This window comes from Thunnus thynnus, chromosome 8, assembly GCF_963924715.1.
Source record: "Thunnus thynnus chromosome 8, fThuThy2.1, whole genome shotgun sequence".
Lineage (NCBI taxonomy): Eukaryota > Metazoa > Chordata > Actinopteri > Scombriformes > Scombridae > Thunnus > Thunnus thynnus.
In genome coordinates this window covers 11,351,858-11,364,639 of record NC_089524.1, presented here as the reverse complement: position 1 = coordinate 11,364,639, position 12,782 = coordinate 11,351,858, and the positions used below count along the sequence as shown (strand labels likewise).

At 38.2% G+C, this 12,782-nt stretch overlaps 1 protein-coding gene across 1 annotated transcript; it reads right to left on the bottom strand.

The window, feature by feature from the left end:
- Window positions 1–8,647: 8,647 nt before the first annotated feature.
- On the bottom strand, window positions 8,648–12,526 carry pdcb (phosducin b). The gene is made up of 4 exons (XM_067596467.1): window positions 12,387–12,526; window positions 11,026–11,087; window positions 10,549–10,697; window positions 8,648–10,198 (listed from the first exon to the last, which is right to left on the bottom strand). The coding sequence occupies exons 2-4, from the start codon at window positions 11,069–11,071 to the stop codon at window positions 9,683–9,685; spliced, it is 711 nt and encodes a 236-aa protein (XP_067452568.1). The 5' UTR covers window positions 11,072–11,087; window positions 12,387–12,526; the 3' UTR covers window positions 8,648–9,682.
- Window positions 12,527–12,782: the final 256 nt, after the last annotated feature.

Here is a 12,782-nt window from a genome sequence, read left to right as displayed (position 1 = left end):
GATTTGAATTTGTCAAGGCTACTGGAGCATTGTGGGAGATGTAGTTCTCGTATGTTTTCGATTGACACTAGTCGGGTCAAGTCAATTTTATTTGTATAGCACTTTTAATACAAAATGGCAGTTCAAGGTGCTTAAAGATCCCCTCCAGACATGTTTTAAGATGTATATACAATACTCTAGCTACTCTAGCTAATAATTTGTGTCTGATATGGTTTTTCCACAAAAAAAGTTCAATTATCTTAACTCCTTCTCCCTCATTAAAAATATGCAAATATATTTCATTTCCTGTTGGATACAAGATGTCTCATCTTTCCCTGTGCAGTCCATTCTGAGTGTATGTGCACCAACATGTGCACAACTTACACTGGGCTTCTACACTGTTTGTGTGCACCGGAGGCTGACGTTTCCACATCACACTTGTCTAAGTTGAATATTGGACCAGGATTGGCTTCCAAATTATTTGTGATGTCACAGATCATGCTCACAGTCTGTGCCTCTCCACAGCTGCACCTTCCACCCAGGTGTTTACTGACCAGTACCAGCCCATGATTCCGCACACACTGACCTAGTCTTTGTCCCTTCTGCCCTTTCTTACTTTTGAAGGATGTTTTAATGTTGGCTGTATTGAGAAATAAAACCCAAACTTGCTTTCCTCCTCACATTCATTTTGCTATAACTTTGATACTCCTTGATGTATTAAGCTCTTACACTCAACCCTTCCATTCAGCATTTTCAGATCTATTTCTTTCCTGTTAATGACTCTTTTTGCTGTTCTGTCAGCTACTTAATTTACGTCTATTCTATATGTGAGCTGGCACCCAAAAGAAATTTCCCACTATTAGATCACAAGATCACCTGCATTATTCTTCTTGATTGTGGTTAGCCAATATTAAGAACCCATAACTCTGTAGGTTAGATCAATAATTCAGAGATAATTTCCTCCTCCTCAGCTCTAATACGGTTTCTCACATCTCAACTAGAAGAGCATTAATGGGTGTCATTCTAAAAGCCCTGCAGCATATTCTAAGTGTTTTAGCCTGCAACAAATCCAGCTTCTGCAGGATTGAAGAAGCAGCTGTTTCATACACCCGTAATAGATGTATTTATATTGTATGAACTTAAAATAAGATCATTTACAATGTGTAAAGGTTAACTGCCTAGGCACGAGAGCATAAAGAGTGTTTTCCCAGACCATGACACATGCTTACAAATCTTCCTGTAGGTCTACTGCAAAACTAATGTCAGTGTTTACACAGACAGAAATTGATTCACACACTGAGGTTTATCTTTTCCTGCTAGCTAGAGCTGTACATTAGCAGGGGTTGTAAAGGTGGAGATGTTTCAAAAATGAATATTCCTGCTGCCAAATATTAAGAGCAGAATATTTTGTTCAAATCTCAGAAGAAATCATCAGTTAGCAACCTATAGCAAATTAAACTTTGTGTATTTTTTCATAGGTGTACAGTTTTTAGATTATGATTTCATCAGGTCAGAAAAATAGTTACAAAGGACAGGAAACTTGTCTTGACTTACAACAATCTGAACTCAAGGTTCACATCCTGTTTTATTTTTCTAAAGCTTTTGAACCATAATCTGTCTCACTCAATCTATGTAAAAGGATTGGATTAAAGTAGCCGAGTAATTTTTGTTTCTTACCAAGAGGTCAAACTGCATTTTGGATTGAAACCACTCTACTAAGTCTATCTTAAAACAACAGTCAGGTGTCCTTATCCATATGAACACTGAATGAAACAGGTTTTGCTTGCTGTTATCATTCCTCTTGTTCATACTTGATATTAAGAGATAACACACTTACGTAAGTGAAAGTGATGGGGGATTTTTGTGTATTTCAAAGTTTATATGAAGCTGATATTGGGCTTCAACTGTTTCACTGAGACAAATCAAGTATCTTCCAAATTTACAATCTTTTATTCTTACTCTTCTTTTTATCATGAAATTTCCTCTTTCTATTGCCAACAAAGAAACACTGTCAAGAGAAACACAAAGAGGGACTTTTATTCTAAAAAGCATGTAACTTTGGAAGATACCCACTTGATTTAGCTAAACTTGTCTGGTAAGGCATCGTATAATATTCAGATAAACTTTTGCACAGAACAAGGAACTGTGGATTTTGTCCCCAATTCTGGAAAAATGCCAGGAGGGAATCTCTTAATGGCCAGTGTTCATATAGGCCTGACCATTTTATTTTTAAGTTTTATTGTAATACAGACTTTGAACCTTTTCTTTAATGTTAAATGCCCTCTGCGTTGACCTGTGGTGCTGGCTAAATACTGTCCATGTTCCTTTCTCAGCCAGCAGATGGAGCCATGACACACTAAAATACATCTGTATATGCAGTGACAGTGTGTCTTTGTCTTTGTGCACAAATTTTAGTTTGAAACATCGTAGTGAGGACATTTCTGCATTGTGAGGACATTTGGGCCCGTTCTCAAAACTTCAAATTGCTGTTCGAGAGCTCAGACTTGGTTTTAGGGTGCAGGTTAGTGTAAGGGTTGGGGTTAGGCATTTAATTGTGATGGTTAAGGTTAGGGTAAGGGGCTAGGGAATGCATTATGTAAATAAATGACCTTACAACTATTGGTGTGTCTGTGTTTATGTGTGTGGTTGTGCATCTGTATGCGTGCATGTCTGTCACCGAGAGGGAGGACATAATTCAGCGAAGAATTTTTAAGGAGAAACTTAAGTTGTGCACTACGGGGAAGTCCAGAGATGACCAAGCAGAGCAGTTTAAGGCAGGTTCCAGTAATTTTACAATAAGTTACAAAACAATATAATAAACACAGCTCAGAGCAAACCACAATAACAGTCCTCTCCCCACTTTGATTCAATCCATGGTCATGAGGCAATGACAAAGACTTCATCATAACAAAATCATAACTGACATGAGCTTACGAAGGTTTACAAGGCCAATAGATGTTTGGTATTACCAACACTGGAAAGCTTTGGATGTCTCCTATAACCTTGTTATAACGTGTGCCCCTCTATCTATCTATTATACTTTCCACAGTGAGCAGTTAAGTTTCCCACTGCTGCCCCCACGAAGTAACCAGAAATGAATGACACTGATGACCACTGAGGACAGTGAGGTCATGTCTTTGGTAATATTTTAGTGGATTTGGGAGGTTTGATGTCAGGAAGAGGAGTTTATGTTGTGCAATCACAAACATACACATAGTTTTTTTTGTAAAGACCTGATATTTACTAAATATCTTTAAATTTGAGTGAAAAAAATATTTAAATCAAAATAAGAGGGATTTAGAATTACATGTAATTAAAACAACATTTAGATCAGATTTAGGAAGATAATAGAGAAATATTATTGAACATTTATATAGATACATTTTAAAAATGTAATACTGTCTTTGGTGGGTGTGGTTACGCTTGGAAAATGCTGCATAAAAGATTGCTCCAGAGTTCAAGTTTATTTACAATTGAGGGCTATTCAAAGACTTTGATTTCATTAAACAACATGTTTTGTACAAGTGCACAATTATTAATATTTGATTGACATACTTTAAGTTTCACTTACTTCTCCATATGTGGGCTGTAATTGCTTCCATAGTTTTAGTTTCAGTGATTTATTAACTGCGTCCCTGGTGACATATGCCTGGTAGGTATTCAGACCCTGTCTGGACCAGTTTTGACAAATACCTGAGTGGTTTATTGGTTCATAACCAAGGTGATACTTCTCTGAGACGAAAGACTGATGGCACGAACATGAGAAGAGTTAAGGCAGAGGTTTGCTCCAGGCAGCAGAACTATTTTCTTTACTATTCACTTGGCTGTCATACCTGTATATTAAGATGTACAGTAACCTATAGCAACTGTGCTATGCAAACTTCTTAATCTGAGTCAGCCATGTTGGGTGCTGTCAGCACTTGTCGTAAGAGTGAAACCCAGAAACATGGACACTTAAACTGCAATTCGTAGTATTCTGATCTAATAGACGTGTGATTCATACAAACAAGAGACATCCTATTTTAAGTCCCATATGACACTGAACAAATGCAGGGGCGACTTTTCAACTACTGTGTAGTTAGTTAGAAGTTAGCGATAGCTTGAAATGCAAAACTGGACATGTAAAGTTCAAGACATTTTACCCATCTGCCCATCCCTTCCTGTATCCCTGCTTTTGTCCATTCATTCAAAGAATGAGTAAAGTGAAGTTTGCGTGAGAAACACCAGTGAGACCGGCCCAAAGGTGAATTATGGTGTGGAGGTGATATGTGCACTATATAATTTATTTTCTGCAGAATTACTCCTTTGCGGTTCACTCTTATTCTGATAATATTTATCTTTTCTATCCTCCCACCTCTTCTTCTTCTTCAGTTTGCTCATTCTGCCTTTGCAATGACAGTACTCTCTTATCTCATACAGTTTGTTTTTTTATTAAACATACAAGTTAAATGTCAGAAGAAGCAACATCAAATAATGAGTCATGTGGAATTTACAAATATCTCAACAAACTGACTAAAAAGGTTTTCATTCATGTGAGCACATTTTGTGGTTATGTCATCACTTCCACTTCCGCTGTCCATATTTGGCCATAGACCTCGGACCTGATCTCTACTACCGTGCCATGACATAACCTCAGTAAAACTGGCTTTTATGTGGGTGAACTAGAGCATGTCAGCTGGGCTCTCCACAAGTCCACACACAAAAAGCACAAAAGTTCTCCAATTAGTGAAACAGTATAAACAAGGGAGAAATCAAAACGTCAGACATGGGGGTGGGATCATGTGGTCAGTTCAGGGGTAAACATTGAGGTAAACATTTGCTTGAAAGGAGTGATGGTTCGATGAGTCAATCCATGTTGTGGGCTTTGTTCTAAGAGGCAGATTTACAGAGTTATCTGGATAACTTTGCTCTTACTCAGCAAAGTTATCCAGATAACTGAGTAAACCTGCATCTTGGAAGAGGTCAACGCGTTAGTTGTATTTATGTTACACTGAATATTGATGCAAAATACGCCTTCTCTCAAAATGGTTTGTTGTTTATTCCGAGCTTACATATGAGTCATCTTGTATTTGAGGTGGATCTTCTGTCAACACAGGCTTGGATTTTTGTAGTGACTTGTGTTGCACTTGTTGAACTCTGTTGGAAGAATGCCACACATACTGTACTTGGCTGTGATGTGTGGCTGAGGTTCAGAGGCATATTCCCATGAAGAAGCCCCTTTAGATGGTGTGAACGTTGTAGGGCGGTGATGGCACACATGTTCTGTCTGAAGAGTAAAAATTGGATGCTTGGGTGAGTTACTTGGCTGCCACACTCGTAAACAATAGGTCAGCAACCAGTCTGGTGGACATGTGTGGGAATCTTGGGAAAACCTGTCTCTGCCCAAAAAGCTCTTGCAGGAGGTATCAAAAGTCAGTTAGTTAGAAGCCAGACAAGCCGGTCAGTTAGAACTGAAGAAGGCCCTTGGATGAGAGGTGAAATGTCCTCAGATATTTACAACCAAGTCCAGTTGCCCTCGATTTGACCCTCCTTGGATAAGGTATCAAAAGGGTTTTGATAAATCTTAGACACGCCACTGTGTGAAAGTGAGGTGTTACCACCTAGAGGCTATGCAATCCATGCCAGATGTTGTGCTGGGAAAACACAGACACATGTATATCCTCAGAGAAATATGTGTTAGCGTGTCACAGTTCACCAGCTATTGCATTTAGAGTAATTAGGAATCAAGAGCCCTTTTGCAGGCAATATGTCAGAGATTATTGGAACTTACTTACATGAAACCACATAAAAGTAGACTCATTAGAATGTGTTGAGGCGCAATTTCAAAAGTATATTCTGCTCAAGAGATACCAGATCAAGCTGGCATACTGTATATGATCCCATTTGATTCAATTTAGCAGTGGGATTGAGAGATCTATAACCTTTTTTTGTCTTTAGACCCAAACAAGTGCAAAAGCACACAGTCTACTACTGCAACTGCTAAATCCTTAATCCAATAAGAGGATTGACCTGGTTACCTCAGGATAGATCTCTGGACTATGCATCATCAAATGACACTTTGATGAAGCATTACATGCTGTTGTCTAATATTATGACTATGTCAAGTTAAGAATAATAAAGGTGCAGCTGCATATTTCTTCAGACAAGGACACAGAACAAACACTGCAGCTGGACTTGAGGAAAACGACACATCAAGTTTTAAAGTGACAAAGTTGAAATGGCTTTTTACTGGTCAACTGTGGCTCACGAGGTAGAGCAGGTCGTCCACTAATCAGAAGGTTGGTGGTTCAACCTCTGACTCTTCCTGTCCGCATGTCGAAGTGGGCAAGATACTGAACCCTAAATTGCTAACGATGGTTGCACCAGCCCCCTGCATGGTAGATTGCCACCATTGGTGTGTGTGTGAATATGTGTGTGAATGGGTGAGTGAGCAGCAGAGACATTGTGGAGCGCTTTGGATGAAAGTGCTATATAAATGCAGCCATTTATCATTTAATGATAGTATAAAACGTACACATACCCTCTATTAGAGCCTGTAAGTGCCAATGGTCTGCCTTTGTTACAAACATCTTTTTCCTACTGTAGCAGAGGATGTCTGTGATGTTTCTGGCAGTTTCAATAGACATGAGGCAACTTCATTTAATTCACATGATATATCAAATTGTAGGTTGGTAGTGCAAGTCTTTACTTAAAAATCTTAACCTGCTTTTATGTCGTGGTTTTGGCATGCCTGAAGCTCACAGGGGTCACAGGGGAGTCAAGTCGGTGCTACAAGACTAACAGATGAGGTTATTTAACATTTGACAACCTGCTTCGGCAGGAAAGAGGAGAGATGTCTTCTGCAAAGGTATGTATCCTAGCATGTGTGTATTTTGCAGTTTAATTCCCTTGGAGCCTGTGTTTTGACTACCCCGAGGTAAGATTATTTTCATTGATGTATTGTAAAAACATTCTTTCAAAATTGTAAATAAAAAAATAGATGCAGTTGAAGACATTGTTTGATGCATTGCCCTGAACACAAAGAAATATCAAGCTGGTGATATCAAGCGTAGTATCGTCATCATGAAAGCTTTTATGTTGTGGTTTTGGCATGCCTGAAGCTTACAGGGGTCACAGGGGAGTCAAGTCGGTGTTACAAGACTAACAGATGAGGTTATTTAACATTTGACAACCTGCTTCAGCAGGAAAGAAGAGGGATGTTTTCTGCAAAGGTATGTATCCTAGCATGTGTGTATTTTGCAATTTAATTCCCCTGGGGCCTCTGTTTTCAGTACACTGAAGTAAGATTATTTTCGTTGATTTATTGTAAACACATTCTTTCAAACTTGTAAATATGTAAAAAAAAAAAAAAAGGATGCAGTTTAAGACTTTTTTGATGCATTGTCCTTAACACAAAGAAATATCAAGTTGGAGATATTGTCGCATTGTCATCATGAAAGCTTTTATGTTGTGATTTTGGCATGCCTGAAGGTCACAGGGGTCATAGGGGTGTCAAGTCGGTGCTACGAGACGAACAGATGAGGTTATTTAACATTTGACAACCTGCTTTGGCAGGAAAGAAAAGAGACGTCCTCTGCAAAGGTATGTATCCTAGCCTGTGTGTATTTTGCAAATTTAATTCGCTTGGAGCCTGTGTGGTTAATACACTGAGGTAAGGTTATTTTCATTAATTTATTGTAAAAACGTTCTTTCAAAATTGTAAATATATAAAAAATGGATGCAGTTAAAAGCTTTTTTCATGCATTGTCCTTAACACAAAGAAATATCAAGTTGGTGATATCAAGTGTAACATTTTCATCATGGCATGCAGGTCCATGAAGTTTTGTAGAGACTAGATACTGGTGGTGTTAGATTATGTAACCTCACTGATGGCTAAATCTCCAGGGACAATCTGAAAATAACAGTGAGGAAGAGGGTAGTTTCGCAATGCTCAGTCTGTAAAAGTATTCGCAGATTGAGCTAGGATTGAGTTAGATCAGCATCTACCTGCCACACACACAAAAACAGTTGATTGACGACACATGGTGACTGCAGAGATGCTGGAAAAGGAGACCATGAAAGTAGAAACTCACAATAGATGAATGAACCAGACATGTGTACTGTACATGCATGCTAGTGGATCTGTGAGGCTGTACTTAGGCACAGCGGTGCTTTGAGGTAAATGCTAACATCAACATGCTTACAATGCTAATCCTATACATGCTGATGGTAAGCAGGTGTAATGTTGACCATGTTCACCATCTTAGTTTAGCATGTTAGCATGCTTATTGGCAAAACAACAACAAAACACAATATAGCTGAGGCTGATGGGAATTTCATTAGTTTTTCAGGTATTTTAAAGCAAACAATTGGACAAATTGAAAATTTGACCTGAAATTGATGCTATATGAAAAATTAAGAATTCAAGTTAATTTCATCCTGAAAAGGTTAGGAATATGTGTACCAAATTTCATGAAAATCCAACCAATAGCTGTTGAGATGTTTCACTGAGAACCACAAATGTTAGCCTCATGGTGGTGCCAGAGGAAATGTCAGGAGATCACCAAAGTAATTATTGAACGATTCATCCACAAAATGTCATGGCAATACATGGATAAAATTTGAACATTCACAGCAGTCTCACTTAAGTTGTATGTTTTTTGTGAGTCAATGAAATGCAATCCAAAACTTTACTATTTTATGTTATTTTATTATTATCTTTATTCTGGACAACATGCATATTAGGCTATGTTTCATCGTATTTCAGGACAGAACTGAAAATAGTAACCAAATTAGCAATCACATATGACTTTGATATTGATCATTGTGCTGAGTCAAGGACTTATCACACCTAAGACACTGTCACTACTTCCTTTGTGTATATTTCCATGACATTCTCCCACTTTCACAATATCATATACACAAAAACAGATGCACTCCTCGCCGATGACGTTTCACTGATGACCAGATGCCCATACCAGATGCTCACGAGTGTTTTTTCCAAACACAATATGCATCTCTTCCAACACTGGCTTAAGAAGCAAGGGTAGCTAATGTTGGACCCGACAGCTGGAAGATGTGTTTACACAAAAATGTTTCCTCATTCATGCTGCTTTGGCCTCTTACGTTAAAGTGGCTGCTCTTTTCAGTGGATATTTTTTTTTCAATTTGGCAAAACAAAAAAAAGAAAGAAAGAACACAGAGACCTCAAGTATACATGTGTTTAAATATTATATCATATTTAGGGATGTCACTTTGTATTGATTCTGGATTTATAAATAAATAGTGTACAAGATCAATCCAGTCAAATGCTAAAAAAAGTCTATGAATGAATAATTTAACTACATACAGTATGTAATATTTTCTAACACTGCAAAATAAAAGATTGCAGTTATTTATTAATTACAGTTAGCTGGTTTTGGCTTTTTTCTGGGTGGTGGGGAGGGTATTTGTGATAAATAAATGCTGTATCTCCTCGCTGTAACCCAACCCATATCTGAGAGCTCCCATATGTGGGACACCTGAGGTTTCTTCACCAACTGTATGTAAAACAATTTCTCCTTTAGAGAAGGGTCCTCAAACACTAGTGATCTAGTGGAGATGTTATATTTTTTCTATTTGCTGTAGCCCAAACAAATAACTTATATTATGTTATAAATTGTCTTTCATAGCTCTATATCCAACCCTCCAAGACAGCTTCCGTCCTTCCTCAGCAGCTCTTTGTTTACTCTACATCATTTTCATCGTCATCTTCCAACATAGGCATCTCTTTCTCTGGCAGCAGGCCATAGCTGTTGAGGAAGGCTTCCACATCAGTAGCGAAGAACTCCTCAGTTAGGTGCTGTGTGCAGGCCAGGAAGTTCCCCAGTAGTTCTCCAGCCTTGTAGACCAGTAGTGTAGGCAAAACCTCATCTGAGAACCGCTCCGCAGCACCGGATGCAACAGCATCAATCCTGCAGAACTTTACAGTGGGGTACTCAGTGGCCAGGCAGTCAAGGCAGTTGTTGAGCTCCTCACAACCTTTGACCCCAACCTTATAGATGTGGACCACCACCACTGTGGTGTGGTGCTCCTTCTCAATGACTTCTAGGAATGCCTCTCCACTGTTCAGGTCATGCACACCTTCAAACTTGGGCCCAAAGCTGAGCTTATCATGCATCTCCTGCATGCACCGCTTTCTGTACTTCTTCAGACATCCTTCATCCTCCTCTTTAAGCAGTTCATACTCTTGGACACTCATCTGAAAAAAATATATTACAGCAATAATTACAATCTTTATTGGCTACGAAAAGAACATTGACTATAACTTATTAGAACACAAGGTAATCCTTAAATGGATGCATTTGTCCATAAGGCAGGAAATTTTCTAAAATTAGATTGTAATTCTGAAAAGCTCTCATTGCCGACACACTTCCTTATTTGCATTGCTTGTGCTAGACTGTGCAAGATTGATTTTTACAATGATATCAGCCTTCAGGTTTATTTGTAGCTGTTACATAATACACAGTGTACAAAGATCACAATCAAAAGCACTGTGTTTGCTGACCATCAAAGTTTGCCATCTTTTTTACTGCAGTCTTTCGGTTATACCTTGCGATTAAGGTTTGCTCTAGAGTCGTCTTTTGGCCCGCCTGGGGACGACATCTGTCTCAGCAGTTCCCTTTTTGCAGGTGGTAAGTTTTCCTGTTCCATGCTTTCCAACTTAAACCTCCTCCAGTCATTGATGACTCCTTTGGGACCTGTGGACATGAGAAACAGCATTTTTTATTCAGGTTGGGCAGGTTGTGGTTTCATGGAGTACTATTCTCAAAATTTACTCTCAAGGCACAAGTTATCAATGATATTTACGATGTCACGCCGAGCCGAATTACTCTTTTACTCCTTTGTAAAATGGCAATGTGCAGATATGAATCATTGGTTGGTATCGTGTCAGGTTATAATTTAGGGTTTAACTAATTACCAATTGCGCAACCGTTGCATAAGAAAAACAGGAATAGAGCTTGACTTTGCTTTAGTCTTCCTGTTACCTGTTTGGTAGTAATGTTTGAAAACACTGCCTTTACTTACCCGTGTGGGTTGCGGTCTCTTCCAAATCAATGATTTTGTCAGACATGTTTCTGGTTAGCTACCTGTGAGACAAAAAACTAGAGAATTAGACTGAATTAAAGGAATTCATCCATTATGTAATGTGCATGTGCTGATGACTGACTGAATAATCACTGTGCTTTTTTTTTTTTTATAAGCGTTAATGACTTGTAAGACTTGTTTGTTCTAATTAGATAATTGTACAGCCACAGATTGTAAATCTTTGGGCTGTGACAGAGCTACTGGATACCAAGTGAGTCCCATGATATTTAATTAATTTAATGCCATCTAAGAGGATTACTGCACCGCAACAGATCTCTCTTGCTTGCTGTTAGCCCTTGGAGATACTGTTTTAAGATGAAACAGATGTAACTGGCAACTAAAAACATGAAACCATGAAGAAAACAAAATCATACAACAACAACAACAATACACTAGAATTAATGATAATAATATATTCAAGTGTATAACACAATTGATGCATTTATTACTACATTAAAAGAAGGAAAACACAACTAAAACAAGGGTCCCATGTTATGATATGTGATGTCATGTGCAGACAGGTTGTAATAGTGCAGCTTCTGCAGATGTCATGTACAAAATATTTGAGATAGATGTAAATCTATAGGCAGGTTTTGATATACTTTGGGTGTCACACTTTGTGATGTTGCTGACACTCCGTGAGGTTTGTAATGTGTGTGATGCCAGTGTTTGGATCAGTAGATAGTGTGACGTATGCAGAGCAGACATCTCATTGGATTAAATGGCCTCTCCCCAGTGTTTCAATTAGTGTGGTCTTCCTTCCTGCGTAGAGTCATGATGTTGATCTGGTCTGATGATCTTTGTCGCCACCTCTTAACCCTCAAATCCACAAGAGGAGATTTGCCTTGATTAGTTCTAGCATGAGCACATTAAGTCGTGTATAAATGTTGAATTTCTTTATGTGTACTGTATGTGTGCAGAATACAAAGTGTCTTGTAGACAGCTGACACTTTCCAATAGACACAGACCCATGACCAACACCAAACCAAAAGAAAGTGTTCTTTGTTCTTATCCTTTGCAGAAGCTTTTACTTTAAAACAACAAAGAAACTAAACCAGAATTGGTAAAATCTCTCTGAAAGATAAACAATGTTGTAATAGTATAAAATTTTGAATTCAATCCATATGAAAAATCAGTAGGGCAATCAGTATCAAACACATATAAAAACAAACAAACTAAATAATCTATCAATCTCAAATTACACCAATTCATAAACAAACTTCTCATTTCTACACATTTCTATGTAAGTATTTAGCTGATTTTACTCCATTATCTACAGATAAGAAAAGAGTTTTCCTTACCTTTCACGCTCACAGTGAAGTCCTCTTTCGGTCAGTAGCTAACCTCGCACTGGTCTACACTTGATCACTTCACTGAGATATCTGTTGCTGGATGGTGTGTGTTTTTCTGTGCATGCGTGTTTCTTTTCCAGCCAATGAGCTTGGTCTAATGGAGATTTCAAAAAAAGACCCTATAGACCAAACAGAAATAGAGCATAGATCCTAAGAGGATTTCACTTCAGGAATTAGAAACGTCTTGTTGACAAAGGCCCAACTACACACAATGAAGAGAGAGAGAGATAGAAAGATACAGAAACGGAGAGAGAGAGCAACAGAAAACCTTTTTTTTTTCAAAACTATGGAAGGTTTCTTTTTTTTTTAACCAGAAATCTAACACATCACTTGATTGGGCAGTCA